We start from the raw sequence: 19,171 nt of genomic DNA on the forward strand, positions 1-19,171 counted from the left end.
GTCTTTACACACCAGAAACGTGTCTGACGCTGCTGTTGCTGCTAGCCTTGTCTGTATACATGTATTTCCCATTGATAAAATTAAATAATAGTATACTTCATGTGAAACATAAATATATACTGATCTGATTACAGCAAAGACAACGTCGGCAGTATTGACGGCAAAATAGGCTCCAGAATATTTCCTTCTGTATTGACAGGCGCAATATTTGAATGACATTTATATCTGCATTTATGTCAAAACCTAGAGACCTTCAAACATGAAAATGTCATTTATTAAATGTATTTGTGGTAAAATGACATTTAACATCTTTTTGTATTCTATGTTGCCTGGAAACGCTTCCAACACGCTTGCGTGTCGCGTGGAAAATAGGCGTCTGTTCTATTTCTAACATGCACGCGTTTTCGGTGCGGCTCGAGCCGCACCTGAGACGTGCGCGTCACGCAGGCAGTGTGCAAGCTCCAACCTGTTAACATGGGAGCCGAAATAAAAACGGACATGCCACGCAGCTGACACGCTCACGCCACGCAGCCAGTGTGCAGGAGGCCTAAGTATGTACAAAATGTGACTGGATGTCTCCCCGGCTGTCGTTAAGTAAACCCTGCGCAGCAACATGTTTCCAGTAGAGTGACATGTTCAGGACCAAAGCTACAAGTCAACCTTGATCAACAACAGACAGGAATTAAAAAAGATTTGCAGAGGCCCCAAACCTGCAAAGCCATGAATTGGATTACAGAGTTAAGAAAGCTTAACGCACAACAGCAGGGCTTCCAGGTAATAGTTTCAGTTTATTATATGACAGCGGTCTGTCATGACTTCCTGTTAAACAAACATCTTCACACGGAAATGTTGGATGTAAAAACCATCGTTCAGTGATGTGAGGCATCAAACTATTTTGTTAGGTAACAGCCGAGCTTCTCTTACATACAACTTAACAGCGTTTGCTTATCTGACAGGGACGTTTCTTTTGTAACCCATCATCATGTTTTACAATATATATTTATATCACAGCAATACAATACATAACCTACGTTGTAAAAGTGTTTTTTCTGTAACAATATCTTCTCTCTCTCTTTTTCTAACAGCAGGAATGTAACCATATAAAATGTGCAAATGTTTGCATTCCACACATGGACAAACCCTCATAACAACGGGAAGTAAAAACCTCTGCCCTTCATCGAATAGCATTATTATCAGTAAAAAAAAGAAGAAGTTTGCTCCGCAGTAAAGAGCAGTATACACAACTAAGACGTCCTTCCCCAGATGTGGGATGTAATTCCCACGTCAAACGTGCCAGTCACCCATTGGTCTAAAAGAAATCCCTACATTTGTCAGCCGATGGCGCCGGAGCTTCGGGAGTGCGGTTAGTTTGGCAGGTTTCAGGTGTAGCTTAAGACTCGGAGTGGTTGGCGTCCTGCAGGGAAGCTCTCACCGATGGCAGACGCTCGGCTGCTTTCGCTCTTTCTGCCAAAAACCTGTCAAACTCTGCAGAGGGAGAGAAGCAGGATTAGGTGGGATAACACTTTGATTATCTATCTATCACAATAACTCCTCCGATGCTGCAGGTGTACGTGAATGGCAAATAAAACGATGGTTGATAAATGGGTCTCATTTTGAAGCGTGGAGAGCCTCACCTTCACTGGTCACGCCGTCTGAATCCTCGACGTCATCATACTGTGTCACAGACAGAAGAGACATACATGGACAAACATGGCTGGTGAGTTTGGTGATGGTGATTTCGGGGCTGTTTCTGGTTAAATCAAAAGGATCTCAGCCTTTAATAAAAGGCCTATCTCTGTAGGGATCCTTTCATAATGTCAGACACTTAGAATAATAATCTGAGTCTGTCAGCGGCAACAACACAACTTTTAGTGGACGGAAACTGGCGGCGCACAAATGCCCTAGGGTTACTTTGCAGCTCGTTTAGCCACTGCCAACTGCAGCGGTCTTGCTTAATACTGGACTAATTTCATAAAATGTTGTTCCCATCAGTCACTTAGACTTACAAACATGGGAAAATAGGGTCCAGAAAAATACCCAAGTTATCCTTTAAGTGTTGAAAAGAACCAGACTTGTCCTTTAGTGTAAAAGAAATAAACAGGGGGGAAAGATTGCAGTAAAACCAAATACATTTTGAGTAAAATGTAGGAATTCAGCCATTTACCTCGTCATCCAACTCCAGCCATTTCTCAATATCATCCATTACAGTGGACTGGTTGATAGGAATCTATGAAAGAAAAATATGAAGTGCTGGTTAAACTTTATATAACATGAAGATGTAACAGAACTACCAAACCGTAAAGAAAAAAACAAACAAAAAACACACACACACACACACACAAAGTAACAACCACGTAGGGAAGCATAGCATGACATGTATGACAACGATGGAGCATATCAGGACAGTGCAACCCAAACATTGTCATGCTCCAAAAACATCGTATTGTCCTCACTGCAAATAAAAACATGCAAACCATTGCGTTTTATCTCAATACCTGAAGCCAAAAAGTGACCCAAACACAAGCAATCCAGACCACAGCAAAAGTATATTGCAACCGCACAACAAAAGTGAGAGACAGAGGGTGTGGGGGAGATGATTCAATGTCAAACCAGGACACATTGTGGACACAGACGCACCATTCCCCTTTTAATCATCCAATCTAACTTTGGTGAGGAGCTGCGGGTGGAGGCTGGGCTGTCGTCCTTCACGCACAGAAAGAGAGTTCATTTAAGAGGGAAACAGTTGCGGAGACAAAAGCAACAAACACATTTACTCAATCAGGATTCTCCACATCCTTGATTTAAACCATCTGATGCCACAGTCGGAGCCACCAGATGGCAGAAGGGTACTTTGCAACAACAGTACGAGTTTGAAAAGGTTGAAGGAAACCGAGGCACTCGAGAGGGTAAAGTTTAAGAAGGCTTTGATATCTTCTTGGCTATAAAGTCAATAAAACATGACCACACGTTTCAGCCAATAATATAACAATATAACTCATTGGCAAGTGATCACATGGTCAATACGCATAGGTAAGAAGTCACATGATTAGTGAATTAGTGGATTATGAACATTGGGCTGCATAAAATATCGTTTTTTTAACGTCATCGCGATATCGACCGGCGCAATAACCACATCGCGAAAGACACAGAGCTTTTGTGTTAGTTGAAAGAAAAATATCAGTAGAAAACTGCACTTTAAAATGTAACTGTCATTCTTTTTTTAATTGTTGCCTTTTATAATCAAATCAATGTTTAATTGTTTCAATAAAATTATGTTGGAAAGTATTTCCTTTCATTTAACAAGCCATACGTTGTATTTTAGCAGAATTCTGAAAGCAGCAGAAAGACAGAACTGACTACACTTTAATATCTGTGTATTTATCGCAAGTATTCAACAGCAACAACAACGTTATCACACATTGCATATTTTCCTCATATCGTGCAGCCCTAATAAACAGGGGCACGTTCAATCTCAAAATGGCGTGCACCGTTTTGCTACGGTTTCCTGGTTGAACCACATGTTTCCTCGGAACGGTGGGAAACGGCGCTAACGGCTTTGAGAATTGGCGGTAATAAAAAGGCCGAGCGCTTTCTCACACAACAGGGTGTTCAACGCACCCCCGTTTCAGTTTAAAAAAAAACGTGTTGGTACGTTTTGTCGGGGTTGAACGTGGCCCAGGTAAAGTCACATGACAGACCATGTTACGCAGAGGAAATCTCACGTCAAAAAAGCAGACACAATACAAGGACAACATAGCAATAAACAAGTAATAAAATACATGCAGAACATCTTTAAACTTCTTAATCTCTAGGCAAAGCATCTAGTTTCCAGTTCTGTTGTTTCTCCGTTATCTCAGACTCCTACAGTAACCATGGTGTCTGGAAAACTGCAGCTGCAGGCTACCGCTAAGCTAATGTTAACCTGTGTCTTTAGCTGCACGCTACCAGCCGGTAAGCTACGCTGTGTCTGGTGTTGATTTTTTTCTTCGGACATGCGCAAGTAGGCGGTGGTGGAGAGAGAAAAAAATACCCTGGGAAACCGCCGATCCCGCTTCTGATTTTGAAATTGAAAGCTTATTTTGATTTAAATAGTGACACCCCTAATATCTACACAGTGAGCTTGTTTGACTTGAGGTTGGTGTGACATGTGAGCAGTGACGGACTGGGACACACCAGCCCTGTTTTTGTCAATAACCTAGCTTGGAAATTAGGAACTCTGCCTTCTGACTGAATCTTTCCACGCACCTCGCCGCAGTACAATCTTGAATATCTGTGGCTGCATGCATAACATTTACTTATCAAAATTAACCAAAGACAAATTATCAGTAGTGGCCCATAGAGGTCCAATGGGGGGGCGGCCCTTCTGGCATTTGCCCAAATAGAGAGGAGAAGTCCCTCCCCTTCCGGTGGACTGCCATGGGACCTTAAGTCGGAAAACAATATGAACGGTAGTGAACGGGGGAAAGACCAATTCTTTTTTTATCCCGTTTGAATTGAGCCATGAATTACACATATGATGTTCATCAGTTTAATAGATAATTTCGTAAGTCAAGAAAGTCTCAGTTTATTGTTAAACTGTGGAAGTATAACACTGTGAAAATACGTAATAAGAAAGACTACACACTTCAAAGTTGCATGGATGACGTCTCGCTGAAGCTATGATGTCTGTGTGTGTCGTACCGGGGATGTAACGTTACTCAGATGAACAGAGGATCTCGCTCGTTCTTCTGCTTATCTGCTGAAAACACTTCACTGGATAAAACACATCAGGTGAGATAACGTTACATGTGTTGTGGAACAGAGCTAAGCTGGCTAGCTAGCTAGTGAGCAAGTTGAGCATCAAGCTAAGTGACGTAAATAGTGCGTGATGAGAGATGTAGTTCACTGAGCGCTTTCACACTAAACTAACTTCTTCGGTTGAAAAACTATCTTTTAAATTGACAAACATCATATTTGTAATCCATGGCTCAATTCAAACGGGATCAAAAAATAATTTGCCTCTCCCCGTTCACTACCGTTCATATTGTTTCCAAATTAAGGTCCCATGAGGTCCACCGGAAGAGGAGGGACCTAGCTAGCCTGGCTGCGCCCTCCTACGTACTTCCGCTTAATTTTCATTTTCCTTCAGTACATCGTCTGGGTTTGCGGTATATTCTTGGGTTTTCTCAGGTCAAATATTTGTAGGTCCAAAAGAGCGAACAGAGGGAGTGGCTGAGAACGATGACGTTGAGGACGTGCACTAGAAAGATGCGAGCGAAGCCATTCGGTCCGTTGTGGCAACGCTGCCGAATATCCAGAAGTTAAAGCCCGAGCAAGAACAATCTTTGCTGAGTTGTGTTGGTGGCCATGATGTTGTGGCCCTCCTCCCCACGGGGTTCAGGAACAGTTTGATTTTCCAGCTCGCTCCGTTAGTGGTGAAGGAGTTGGCTAAGGCTAACGCTAGCGATGCTAATGCTAAATATAAGCCTTGACGGTCTCCCCTCTTGTTGCACATGCGCATGACATACGTCACGACCAAACGTTAGCGATTGGTTATGGCAGATCCAGAGTGACTCTGGGCAGATCCAATAGTTTTGAACTTCAACAGAGTACCCGCCTTCAAGGAAGTTAACACTTGTCAATGGAGAGTGGCCAGACTCTCTGGACCAATGAAATGGACCAGAGTCTGGTAGGACCAGGCTAGTGGACCAGAGTCTGGTAGGACCAGGCTAGTGTACCAGAGTCTGGTAGGACCAGGCTAGTGTACCAGAGTCTGGTAGGACCAGGCTAATGGACCAGAGTCTGGTAGGACCAGGCTAGTGTACCAGAGTCTGGTAGGACCAGGCTAATGGACCAGTGTCTGGTAGGACCAGGCTAGTGGACCAGAGTCTGGTAGGACCAGGCTAGTGTACCAGAGTCTGGTAGGACCAGGCTAGGACCTAGCCTCTCTATTCCAGATGGCCTGTCCGTCACTGCCTGTGAGGCATACAGCATGATACAAAGCTTTGGGGTTTTCATTGCAAAAGCTAGAAAAGTTTCCTGAGCCAAATTGGCAATTTCCACACTGAATTTCTCCAGAGGTCCCGAAGGTCACATCACAGACAAGAAAAATCTCATCTCAGACGATACATCTTGTGACTAAACCTGCTCCACTCTGTAAAACCTCATTATACGGAGTCTCTGCTCACCGTTACAGCGCTGTGTAGTCTGCTGTGCTGAGCCTGAGCCAGGCCGTCCACTGCACCGTCACTCTGCTCGCTGGAACACAACATTTGTACATTGGTTAACTGCCATGTAAGCCAATAATTTCAGTTTAACACAATGAAATACTGGCACCTGTCTTGAAAAGGAATTAGAGGGAATGAGCGATCAAACTTCAAAAACAAAGATCAACGTATTTGCAAATGCCATTCCTGAGAATTTGCTCAAGAAAAAGCTGCATAAGAGCTCAGTGTGAGATTGTTTTTGTAACATTGTGATGCAACAAATCAGCAGAATTTGCTCTATTATTCACACAGGCTTCTCTTTAGTTCGGTGGTTCCCAACCTTTTTGATCTGATGTTCCCCCAACACATACACTCTTATTTAACACTATTGATTATATAAAAGTGGATATTGTTGCAATAATTTGTTCATATATTTGAACTGTCAGTGTGTAGTTTGGTTTGGTCATGTTTGCATTCATATGGCTAACATACCAATAGGAGTGGCAGAAGCTGGACATTTTAACCATTTCTTTATTACTTTTATCCAACTATTTCAACTGTTTATTAATTAACTTTAACCAAAGATTCTCTACAACTAAAGATAGCGCATTACGCGCTACGCCAATGGTATGAAACGGTCCACACTTCCTGTCTCCTAAATGGGCGTGGCCTCGTTTGTAAGAGCAGTGAACATCGTGTGGATGGATGAAAAGTTATGTTTTGTATAATGTATTTATATTTTAGATATTTACACAGCTAAAAACCATATTTAGCATGACAAAAATGAGTTTTGTTAGGGCGTTCATGAGCGTTAGCTTCTCTGTGTTGCCAGATCTCGCGAGAGTTTGGTCCTGAGATGGAAACAGGTCTCAAACTAAGTTCATTTCCTCCTGATGTGTCCGTCTAAAAAAGAAATGCCATTTTAGTGTCAGAATGTTCTGGAGATATGTGGCTTGTGAAAAATGGCTCCAATATTTACTTTGGTGACTATGGGGCGAAAGAATCACTCATAATCTGTGTTCACGTTTACTTCTCCAATGGGACCTGCCGCCAGTCTCCCAAAGTGGCGACACGGGTGACACAGATACAGGAAGTTACTCTAATTTGGGTCTCGCATTGCCAGACCTTCCTCCACAGCGCTGCGGAGGAGGGTCTGGCTAGTCCACACAGCATTCTGGGATGGGAGAAAACCGTGCTCTGGTTTATTGGCATTTCTTTAAACCAATCACCATCATCTCGGGTGGTGCTAAGCGCCCAGAAAAGCTGCGGTGCCTCTGCAAAATAGCCTCGGGAAGTAACTTGTTTTGGTGGAACATGTGTACGTTCAAAAGTTGTTTGAGTCGTGCAACAGAAAACTCAGATTGGACAGATAGTCTAGCTAGCTGTCTGGATTTACCCTGCAGAGATCTGAGGAGCAGTTAACCATAGTCCTCACAAATCCACCAGAGGTTAGAACACCAACACAGAGACAGAGGAAGGGGACGGACATCGGGACGAAAAATAGGGACATCTGGCGGAATTTCCAGCAGCACCTGAACAATCCCAGAAGTGGAACATCGTCGATATATAGACTACTCTAAGTATGAGTACTAATGTAACCTACTCTCAGTGGGAATCACTGTTTTAGTTGATACCAAAAATACAATCTTTAACTTTTACAAATTAAATTACAAATTAAAGATGAGAAGGTCTTTCTGTACCTTGGTCTTTGTTGAGTTGAGACGTTTTGTGACAACAGGTCGTCTGATTCACTTGTACCTGCGAGAAGAACAGCGTTAAGCTAACAGTGCATAGGATACGTAGACGCATACGTACACTGAACATGTGCAGTATGTAGGTATGTATGAAGACTGAGGCACTCACTAAGTCTCGCCATCTGACTGGACAAACTGTCAGCCTTTGAGAGGCTGTACGCGCTGTCGTTGGTAACTGACGCGATCCCTGATTGGCTGACGGACTCTGGTGTCAAGTCGAGGTCTGCTAGGTTGACGTATGTGTGATTCTGAGGGACAAAAAGTCAAAGTCCACGACTCAATTCTATCATAGCATTAGGAGTGTTTTACGTAGGAATAACAACCAATTCAAATAACACTGCCATGTTCTTTACCTTCTCTGCGGAGTTTTGACCATTTGGTATTCGTCTTTCAAACCTATAAACACCAGAACAAAATAATATCATCAAACGGCAAAATACAACCGGTTAAAATATTACAATCCTTTTAATTTTCTCATTAATAATAATAATAATAATCATTTTATTTATATAGCACTTTATAAGCATTGGGCAAAAAGTGCTTTCAAGATTAAAAGATTTACGAAATACAATTAAAGAATCAGAAACCCATGTAAGCCCCCCCCCACAGTATGACATATAAAAATTAGGAACATGAGAGTACATACTGTATTTCAACTGAGCCCATACATTAAACGAGGAAATTCAAGATTAAGATGTCAATAAAAAAAACAAATTTATGAAAATGCAACAAAAATACCAAAACGATGATACTAATCTAGCATAATTTAAATATGTAATGATCATAAAATAGTGATATAAAGAGGAAATGTGAAGTGAGGCGATAACGGAAAAGAAAAGCTGGTTAAGCGTAGGCCATCTTGTAAAGGGGAGTTTTAAGGAGGCACTTTAAAGCTGCAGTGGAGCGGGACGCGCTTCCATAAAACAGAGTTTCTGCAGGTTTCACCAAGTCAAATTTAAAGACTTTTTAAGACCACTATGTAGGGCTGCACAATTAATCGCAATTTCATCGACATCGCAATATGGACTAGTGCAATATCCAAATCGCACGGGGGCCCAATATTTGTTAAAGGCAAAATATGTGTCAAACATTTTGGATAAAATATTGTGGTGCTGCAGAGACGTCCCGGCCTACAAATCCTATCCTACAGACTAAAGAAAAGATCTTCTTTTGGTACAGATCCTCGCAAAAATCACCAAAATGATCATTCCCTCCAATATCGTGCATCATATCGCAATCGCAATATCAGCCAAAATAATCGCAATTAGATATTTTCCTCACATTGTGCAGCCCTAGCACTATGAATGAAATTTAAACAAATAAAATCTGTTTTTTTATGTCCGTGGTACAATCCGAAAGAGACCAATAACACGAAAGCTGATTGGCTGCAATATAAATTATGTTGGGTCTCATTTGTAGTCGTAATACAGGAAATTATATTTGGACTAGTGACAGAAAGAACTACAAACACCACGGGATAAGAAAACAAACATTCTAAGGCGCTGCGGGAGCATTTCAATGACCATTAAGGCCGTTACAGACCAACCAGACGGCCGACCGTCGCCAGAAAAGGCAGTGTGACTGATCAGTCTCCCCGCGTTGGTCAAAAAAGTTCCTCAGAACACACCGAAGAGACGAGACGTAATACGTCTCCATAACAGCACGCGGCGCTAATCTGTATTGTCGCCCAAAAAATGAAAACCGGCAGCTGATTGGACGAATGCGTCATGTGGGTCTGGCTGCTGCTTCCGGATTTTGTATTTTTCAACCGGCCATTAACGGCGACCAGGGTTTCCCGCAGCACTTTGCAGTTAAGGCGGCCGCCTTAACAACACACGTATGCCGCCGTAACGAAGTCTTCAAAAAAAAGTGTTACTCTGTCCTGGTTGAGTGGCTGTAATGTACTGTCGCATCAACACAGTCTGTAGGAAACAAGGTAACGGCGAGTTGTAAAGACACCACCAATCACAATGGAAAGAGCATTTGCTGGCGGTGAGTGTAACTGTCATTTATTCACATTTAAAGGGATAAATCGCCATTTCACCGTCGCGTGCGCGTCGTAGTTTGTCAACAAATGTGCGTCAGCCGGGGCATGCCCGGGCAGAGACGGGGTGATGGACTTCTCGGAGCGTTGGCATATTGCAGGCAGAGAGCATTTATATATGTATCTCTGTCCTGTTCTTCACATCAGTGAGGCTTTCTTCTCTTGTTTCAACGAAGTGAATACATACATACATAAATTTAATATTAAGTGTAGTGTGTAGTACTGTATATACCCCCCCTCCCCGGTCAGATGGCAACCCTACCACCTTAACTAACAAATTTTCTGCGGGAAACCCTGGCGACTCATTCAGAATACGATCTCATATTGTACTAAAATAGTTCACCGAAACGTGTTTCTGAAAACATTTTAAGAGAGAAATAGGCCGTGCAGTTGCTGAATCTGACAAAGGTCAGTTTAAAAGATTTTCGTCAGATTTTGAGAGGCTTAGTCACGCTCATCCCACTCGTCATTTCTGGGTGAGTCCCGACTGTCCTGTCTCTGACTGAGCATGTCAGGTCGGCCAAAATGAAGGCCGACGGCTCCTCCAACGGACGACGGCACGGGACACACCGAACAGACTCGAGTCACCGACCTCGCCAGACTGTCCGACGGCCGATTATCGGCCCGCTGTGTAGCTGCCTTTAGAGGTGGCGTTACATGGACGTAGGAAAATTAAGACCTGTTTAAAATTATTTAAGACCTAGAACATAATACTTCAGCGATTTTAAAATTTGAAATTTTAGACTTTTTAAGACACCCTGACAGACCTTTTTCACGGCAGACATGTTGACATGTCATAGTAGGAAAAGCACAGGTGTATTAAACCATTAATGATGGCTGCATTCCACTTAGGAGAGGTCCTGGTATTGAGCATGCTGACTCACTGAAATAGCTCACTGGGACACTTGATGGAACTGAGCCACCGTTAAGGTTATCAATTTCAGCTGTACTTTTCCTACTATGACAAGTCAAAATGTCTGCTGTGAAAAAGGTCCATTAAAAGGTCAGTGGAACAGCTAACAGGTTTTGATTAGCTGATGAAATGAAGATGAAATAAGACAGTATAAGAAGAATAAATATTGTTAACCTGTGGTAGCGCGTAAAGGCGGTGTTCATCTCGTCGTTCGCTGCCAGCAACTCTTCGATCAGCCTCTCCTCACTGAGTCTGGGGACGATCTTCACTATCCTGTCTTGCATTTCCTTACATACTGTGTATAACTGCTAATGACACAATCAGACAAAGAATGCGTGGGCGGGGGATTGAGGGGGCGGATGCAACACAAAATAAATAAAAGTACTAGATCAGGTAGGGGCAACGTAAGTGTTACTCAACATGACTGGAAGGGAATGAGATACTTCACATTAATAAAGCTCAACAGTGTGGTTCCAAAAGTGAAAAATCCCATTAATTTTCTCCGTAAGGATTTTGATTATTAACCATAATGTCTAAACCATCTGAGGTAGTTTTAAAGTGCTCATATTACGCTTTTTGGCTTTTTCCCTTTCCTTTATTGTGTTATATATCTTTTTTTGTGCACGTTATAGGTGCACTGTTCACAAACTGCTCCAAACAGCTCTATAGTAGTCCAGCCTTTACTCAGTCCTTCCAGAAAAATGTGGAGTTTTTTTGTGATTGTTGCGGGCCAAAATCCTTGATTATGCGGCACGTTTTCTTAAAAAATGCGATGGACTATGCGGGATATTTATGCAATTTTATGCGATGAAATTGCGGGAACTTGCAAAAACTGCGGTTTCATCGTGGCTTCATCGCGGGGATGGCAGCTTTTCGATGATGTTCACGTCGCGTAATTACGTCACTTCATAACGTTCCCATGGCAACAGGGGAAAATGGTGTGAAGTAAACGCAACATTTTTCAACTTTCTACTAAGATATATGTGACTTTTTTGCAACGAAAATGCGGGGATTATGAAATCATGCAAACCCCGCATATTTTGCGCGGAAATCTTCAATGTATGCGGCGAAAGTGCGGCGTATTTGAAAAAATGCCCCCACATAAATATGCGGACTTTGGCTGATTATGCATTGAATTATGCGATCGCATAATCGCGTTTTTCTGGAGGGACTGTTTACTTCAGAGACAAACTTTGTAACACACGTTATAATGCTCTCCTAGCTGCTAGCGTGGCACGCCCTCATACTCTGCTTCTGACTGGCTAGTAGTCCTTACCTAGGTATTGCACATGTGCGACTCCCAACAAAGATAGAACAGAAGTGAGAGGTCTCACTCTGTAGCTAAAACAGAGAGCTCAACACACAGGGTGAAAAGAGGAGCTGCAGCAATGTGCAGTACAATAAAAATATAGTGTTTTTTTTTAATTAAACCATGTAAACCTATTCTGATATAACCTCTAAATACAATTATGAACCTGAAAATGAGCATAATATGAACACTTTAACAAAAACAGTGTAATCTTCTGCATGTGTGTGTGCTGCTGTGCGTCCCTGTGTGTGTAACAAGCATAGTGTGTGCACGCTGTGCACGAGCCTAGGAGCATTTTACTAATGCTCTGTTAAAATAACAATGAAATGCTGCGTTATTGACTTTAGACCAGGTTTTTGTTGGTCAATGGCGCGATCACTTCCCACTACCTCAAGATAGCAATACGCCCAGAATGCACCTGAACACACCTCCCTGTAAGACCAGCACGCCCAGAATGCACCTGAACACACCTCCCTGTAAGACCAGCACGCCCATGGGCCACAGATGGGCGCAGGTGCATTTGCTGTTTAAACGACGTGGGCGTTGGACGGGAAACTGACAACTGGGTCGGTCTTAAACTAGCAAAGACACTTGGGTCGGGCTTTGCGCTGCGCCGGGTGCAGGATAGGGCCCACTGAATGAAGAAAATCCCTTCCGAAACCAGAGCCGTTCCAAAAGTGGGCGGTCACTGTTGAGCTCTATGAAACCAGTTTCTGTTGTTGTTTTTTTATACCTCCAGCAGCTCCATGTCGGCTTGTTTTACCGTGACGGGATCCAGCTGACTCATCATGTCTGACATCATAGTCAGGTTGGTTCGCACCACTCCCAGCTCTGTCTTCAGCTTTTTTATCTGAAAAAAAAATCAATGTCCTGAATAAATACAGCCATAGTAACTCCTTGCAAAGGCGAAGGGATTGTTGGAGGCAAACAGGAGTTGTGAAACAGCATTTTCTTTTAGCCAAAATGGAAAAAGACCAGTGATTTAATACTAAAACATCTGTCTGTAGTGTAACAAGGCCATCACCTGGCTGGGAGTGAAGGCATTGTTTCCCTCTAGGGCCAGTTTTAGCTCAGAAGTCTGGGGTGGGATGAGCGGAGGTTTGGAAGAGAGGAGCACAGCAGGGAGAGTAGTGACAGCAGGCCCGTTCCCAGGCAAAGTCTGCCAAGCAAAGGCACAGAAATGACCCGAAAGAAGAATGACCAAAAGATGATAGCACCCAAATTAGGGCTGCAACTAACGATTATTTTATTTATATTGCGGATTTATCTGTCCATTATTTTCTCGATTAATCGATTAGTTGTTTGGTCTATAAAATGTGGATCAGTGTTTCCCAAAAAGCCCAAGATGACGTCCTCAAATGTCTCGTTTTGTCCACAACTCAAAGATATTCAGTTTACTATCACAGAGGAGAGAAGAAACTAGAAAATATTCACATTTAAGAAGCTGGAATCAGAGAATGTTTTCTTAAAAAACTACTCAAACGGTTCAATCGATTATCAAAATAGCTGCCGATTAATTTAATAGTTCACAACTAATCGATTAATCTTTGCAGCTCTAACCCAAATATCAGCAGTGAGTGCACCAGCAAAGCTTGTACCTTTTGAGGGGCTTGGACGGGTGAGTAACCGTCCAGCTCTGTCATGGGGAACTCAAGTCCCTTCCGTCGCAGGTCTTCGTACACGGACACCACGCCCGTCAGGTCGGGAGAGCTACGGAATGCATCGGCCCACGCCTTGACGAGAGGAAACCACAAATTACAACCAGACGTTTGAGCAATGTGACCACGCCAAGACTGACATGACAACAACTCTATTTTTATCCCATGCTGCCTCTGTGTTGCCAAACATGTAATGTGGCTTTCACCTGTACGATGCTGAGCACTCTGTCATGCAGCACTAATGGAGGGTTGTTTCTCGGGATGATCGCCCGGACCAGAACCCCCTCTACAAAATCCCGTGTCGTCACCAGGATGTGAAACCTGTAGCCGCAGTTCTTCACACACGTCTCCAGCACCTAACGTGAGAAGCAGACGTGGAGAATCAGCAGGAAAAAGGCTAAATATACTATATGACAAGAAAGTATACCGTGTCAACAGAATGTGGCTAGAAGGGATACAGCTACGACCGGTAGTTACGCAAATTGTCGCCAAATCTAATCTAGTAATATCATTTTGATACTTTAACCACATGAATTGAAGTATTTTTAGAGGTTAACTTAGCCTAGAAATCTAGACGCAGCCAGGGTCGTCTAGCAACTCTCCGTTGGCTTGCGAGCTGGAAAAACCAAATTCTGGTCAGGCCAATCACATCGTGTATATAGTCGGTGGGCGGGGCTTAACATAAAGACGGCAGAGTTGCGACAGTTCCGCGTGAATTCCCCGCTACTTGAAAACAAAGAAGATGGCTGCTGCTGCTGGAATTCTTTGGAATCGGCTTTGGCCGCCACTCTGGAAGACTTGGAGTTCAGCTTTTCTTTGAGAAAAGAACAAAGAACAGCACTGAAGTCATTCTTAAAAAAGGAAGATGTCACCTTCTTCGTTGCTCTTGTTGGTTGTAGCGCTATCCTATTGCGTGCAGAGGGAATTTGAAAGACAACCGTTTGTCCCGCCCCTCGGATTGAGCCCTGCCAATGGTGAGTTCCCAGACCCAACATCTGGATGTGGGTCTGGCTTGTCAGGCTAAGGTTAACTGGCAACAAGTTAAAACTAATTTGGAGTCACTGTATATTCCTGATATGAAAATGTTGTATGTAGTATTGCAATTGAATTAAGATACCGATTGCCTGTATGACTGAATTGTTGCACAAGTGACACCTGTGTTTATGGAGAGATACTCCCACACCTGGGGGCTCAGAATGGGAGGGGCAAAATGGATTTAAGCCCAGTTGTGCTTGTTGTTTAAAATACTCTAGATGAAGGTCCGGAGGGACCAAAACATTATACTGTAAAGAGACAGTGATGCTATAGCAAGAGCGAAGTACAGGATTTTTCCCAAGTTGAGTATATTTTCCAACACACCTGCACAGGGGAATTTTTGGATGTGCGAATTGTTTCTTTAAAAAAAGGCTACTTAAACCCAGGAAATGCGTGTTCTTTCCTCGGGAGTGTTTTAATCCAAACCACGATCTTTTTCCTTAATTCAACTAGTCGTTTTGGTGCCTAAACTTAACTGTCGTAGCTGTATCTCTTCTAGCCTTAACCGTGACGCGGGAACGAGACTCACAGTGAGCGCCAGCATAACCTCCTTGAAGTTCTTGTTCCCCATAATCCTTTTCTTTAAGGCTCTGACTGCGTCTCTGGGTCTGTAATCAGAGGATTTTCAACAGTCAGAGAGGCATGCAACCTCCAGAGGACTGATTTGTTCCTGATGCTGACAGATAACACAGACACACACACAGACACACACACGTTTGTTTCACTATCTTTGTGGGGACCCGTCATTGACATAATGCATTCCCTAGCCTCTTACCCTAACCTTAACCATCACCACTAAATGCCTAACCTTAACCCTTACCCTCACCCTAACCATAACCTAATTCTAACCCTAATCCTAAAACCAAGTCTTAACCCTCAAACAGACCTTTAAACTTGTGGTCCAGCATTTTGGCCCCACAAAGCTGTCGGGACCCCACAAGTATACTGTATTCCCCGGTTTTTGGACCCCACAAATATAGTAAAACAAGCACACACACACACACACACAGACAGACAGACAGACAGACAGACAGACACACAGACAGACACACACACACACACACACACACACACACACACACACACACACACACACACACACACACACACACACACACACACACCCTTCCTCTGAGCTGTTGATCATGTCGCAGATCTCCATGTTGAGTGCCCAGTCTTCTGCCGGCAGGCTGGAGCCAGTCGCATTCTCTGTGGAAAATAAATTAATATAATGTTGAATATCCTAGTTTAAATCTGCAGACTTGAGTAGAATGAATGGTGTAGTAATTACAGTTTACTTTTGTATGCATCTTATAGCTTGCCTTTATGATCATTAATAACATTATTGTATTAATGCTTAGCACATGTACACCTGCACATGACAATATAATAATAATTTCTTCTTAGCATATAACAAACATAGCACTTCACAGTTGCTACAGTAACGTTACACTGTCTTGTTCATCATTCTAACAACAAAGCTAGCTAGCTAGCTACCGCTAGCGCTAGCTGGTAACTAACGTTTATTCAGGGATACATCTTATAGCTTGCTCACAGTACACTTTGTCTGAACTGTGTAATAAGCACATATGTGTATTTATCATGTATGTAAAGATGTACAGCTTGTATAATAAGTAGACTAATACAGTAGGCTATCTACTAGCTATATTCTAATGTGCTTATCTATTTATTTTAATGACTAGCGTTAGCTCTCTATTCAAATCACCGAACACACAGGTGCAGTGAGTCATTAAGCTACAGTTGAACCAACGTGCATCTAATTTGGGTCAGTAGGATCTGGCCCACTTTCGGTCCCGCCCAGCTATTGGTAGGTTTAACAGAACAGCCACAATAACAACCAATCAGTTTGAGCTTCACAGCATCTAAACCCCGCCCCTGTCCAATCATTGTTCAGCGGACGCGTCAATCAAACTATATATATATCGCTCCTCTGTCAGTCTTAATAAATTCACCTTAGATTTAATATTCTAAGTTATTGACATTTATTTTTATTATAAATTGCTTAAATGCACGACCTATTCGCTCGTGCATTTAAGCAATTTATAATAAAAATAAGAGAAGCAGCTCGACAGAGATGTGAATGTCGGAGGCGTAATTACTCCAGCAAAGGTGACTGAGCCTGACTGAGGCATTTGGTTATTACAATGTATTGATTTGTGGCGGTTGTAAAACAGCTCACCGATACGCTGCCCCACCGGCGTGCTGAACGGATTCCCCATTAAAAACTCCATGTTGAGAGCGGAGAGATGGGCGGAGAGATGGGCCCAGCGAAGCACCGACGTCCCCGGGCCGAGCCGTAAGCAGCGACAAGCCCCGCTCCCTGCTCCTGACTGCACACTGCCGCTGCTCACACAACGAAGTGGGGCACTAGTCGAATTGCGTCATGTTTTAAAGTGACAGCAGCCTGCAATTATCAGACGGTCGGTGTGTAATTTTGGCTACGTTCAGACTGCAGGCAAAAGTGGCCCAAATCAGATTTGTTTGGGGTCAAGTGACCAAGTTCAGACCTTCAGAAGTAGTACTCAAATCTTGCCCAGATCTGATTTTTTCAAATCAGATTGAGACCACTTCCATATGTGGTCCTGAATCAGACCCAGGTCTGATTTTTTTCAATGCGGCCGCAGTGTGAACAACCAAGGACGATTTGATGCGACTTTTACGTCAATCTGTCGACATTTGTCACAATTATGCGCCAGTGGGAGTTAGCCCTAGACACAGACGGTAACATTAAAAACTTGACAAGGCCTACAACATGGAGAACAGTGATGGAGCAAGTCAATGGAGGGAGAGGGAGGTGTTAGACCTCATTAGTGTATGGGGCAATACTTCAATTCACAATCATAACTAGAAGGATCATACCGTAACCGTCTCCTCCTCAGCACCTGCTCATTAATGTTACGGCTGCCATTACACAAACATTTTGAAATAAAAGCGAGAAATGCTGACTTCCTCCATAACCTCCCTAACTTTAGTGTGACAGCGTGCTGCGTCTGATGTCATCGTTATTGTTCTTTTGCGCATGTGGGTCTGTTCGAAATCGCAAACAGTTCACACTGGAATCTGATAGAGGCCACATTTTAAATAAGGTAATGTGAACAGCTAAACAAAAAAATCTGATCTGAGCAAAAAATCCGAATTAAGCATTAAGACTTGCGGTGTGAACGTAGCCTATGTAAACGTTAGTATCACATTATAACTGCAACATTAACACATTATAACTTTCAACATTGGGGGGGGGGGGGGGGGCACATTATAACTTTGGGGGCATTCTGGTGAAACTCTATGCATCAATTTATGGTGCAAATGTCTTTATTTATGTAAAGGAAATAGTTATTTTCCTGTATTGTTCAAAGCTTTCTGCATAGGCCTACTCCAAACATCACACGTGTCATGGGATGTTTTTTTTTAGGAATCATGTACATCTCAACAACAAATGTGTTAGAGAATGAGACCTTGTTAAAGCCAGAAGCTCCAAAGTTTAAATCTACATAAATCTATCTTTATTTTTCACCCTCCTGTTGTGTTATTTAACCCCCGATGTACCAAAGTAGACACAGTTCCTGTTTTCCGTTCATGTTTTGAGCCCCCTGAATGGTTCTTTTGACCTCTTTTGGAGAGTGGGCTGTCTTTTATATTTTTTTGAGGGGGGTAATCTACCTCTTCTAAATATTGGGGGGGACAAATCCTCTGCATCCCCCCCTGAAATCTATTCCTATGACTGCAAAATAAACTGCTCCTAGGAAGTAATTTCTGTCTTTATGAGACAATAATACTACTGCTACACTGTAAAGACAGTGAAGGCAGTGCGTTGCACTTGGGCTCGTGGGGTAGGAGGGGAGGGGGGAGCATTCACAGAGCAGGCAGAGAGACTGAAGCTGTGCTCAAAACTGTTCCTCACTACTCCCTATATTATTAATAAATAGTTAGTATATATTGACGACGTTTCATTTCAGGGATTGTTCCAGTGCCACCGGAAATTCCGCCGGATGTCCCTCATTTTCAGCCGGATGTCCGTCCCCTTCCTCTTTCTTTGTGTTGTAATTCTAACCTCTGGTGGATTTCTGAGGACTATGGTTAACTGCTCCTCAGATCTCTGCAGGGTAAATCCAGACAGCTAGCTAGACTATCTGTCCAATCTGAGTTTTCTGTTGCACAACTAAAACTACTTTTGAACGTACACATGTTCCACCAAAACAAGTTCCTTCCTGAGACTATTTTGCAGAGGCACCGTGGCTCCGTCCGGCCCTGAGCA

At 43.0% G+C, this 19,171-nt stretch overlaps 1 protein-coding gene across 3 annotated transcripts; it reads right to left on the reverse strand.

The window, feature by feature from the left end:
• Positions 1–768: 768 nt before the first annotated feature.
• Positions 769–17,287, reverse strand: tom1 (target of myb1 membrane trafficking protein). Of its 3 annotated transcripts, XM_035996688.1 has the most exons (16): positions 17,099–17,287; positions 16,023–16,107; positions 15,428–15,506; positions 14,070–14,219; positions 13,804–13,938; positions 13,230–13,364; positions 12,939–13,055; positions 11,071–11,204; positions 8,293–8,335; positions 8,049–8,187; positions 7,886–7,943; positions 6,168–6,237; positions 2,638–2,703; positions 2,165–2,227; positions 1,635–1,674; positions 769–1,485 (listed from the first exon to the last, which is right to left on the reverse strand). In XM_035996688.1, exons 1-16 carry the CDS (start codon positions 17,148–17,150, stop codon positions 1,391–1,393), a joined length of 1,461 nt encoding a protein of 486 aa, XP_035852581.1. In that variant the 5' UTR covers positions 17,151–17,287; the 3' UTR covers positions 769–1,390. The 3 variants fall into 3 exon arrangements, with proteins under 3 accessions (XP_035852581.1, XP_035852583.1, XP_035852582.1); XM_035996690.1 differs by lacking the exon at positions 13,230–13,364; XM_035996689.1 differs by lacking the exon at positions 2,638–2,703 and having other exon boundaries at positions 17,099–17,286.
• Positions 17,288–19,171: the final 1,884 nt, after the last annotated feature.

The sequence above is a fragment of the Sander lucioperca genome, chromosome 21, assembly GCF_008315115.2.
Source record: "Sander lucioperca isolate FBNREF2018 chromosome 21, SLUC_FBN_1.2, whole genome shotgun sequence".
Taxonomy (NCBI): Eukaryota; Metazoa; Chordata; class Actinopteri; order Perciformes; family Percidae; genus Sander; species Sander lucioperca.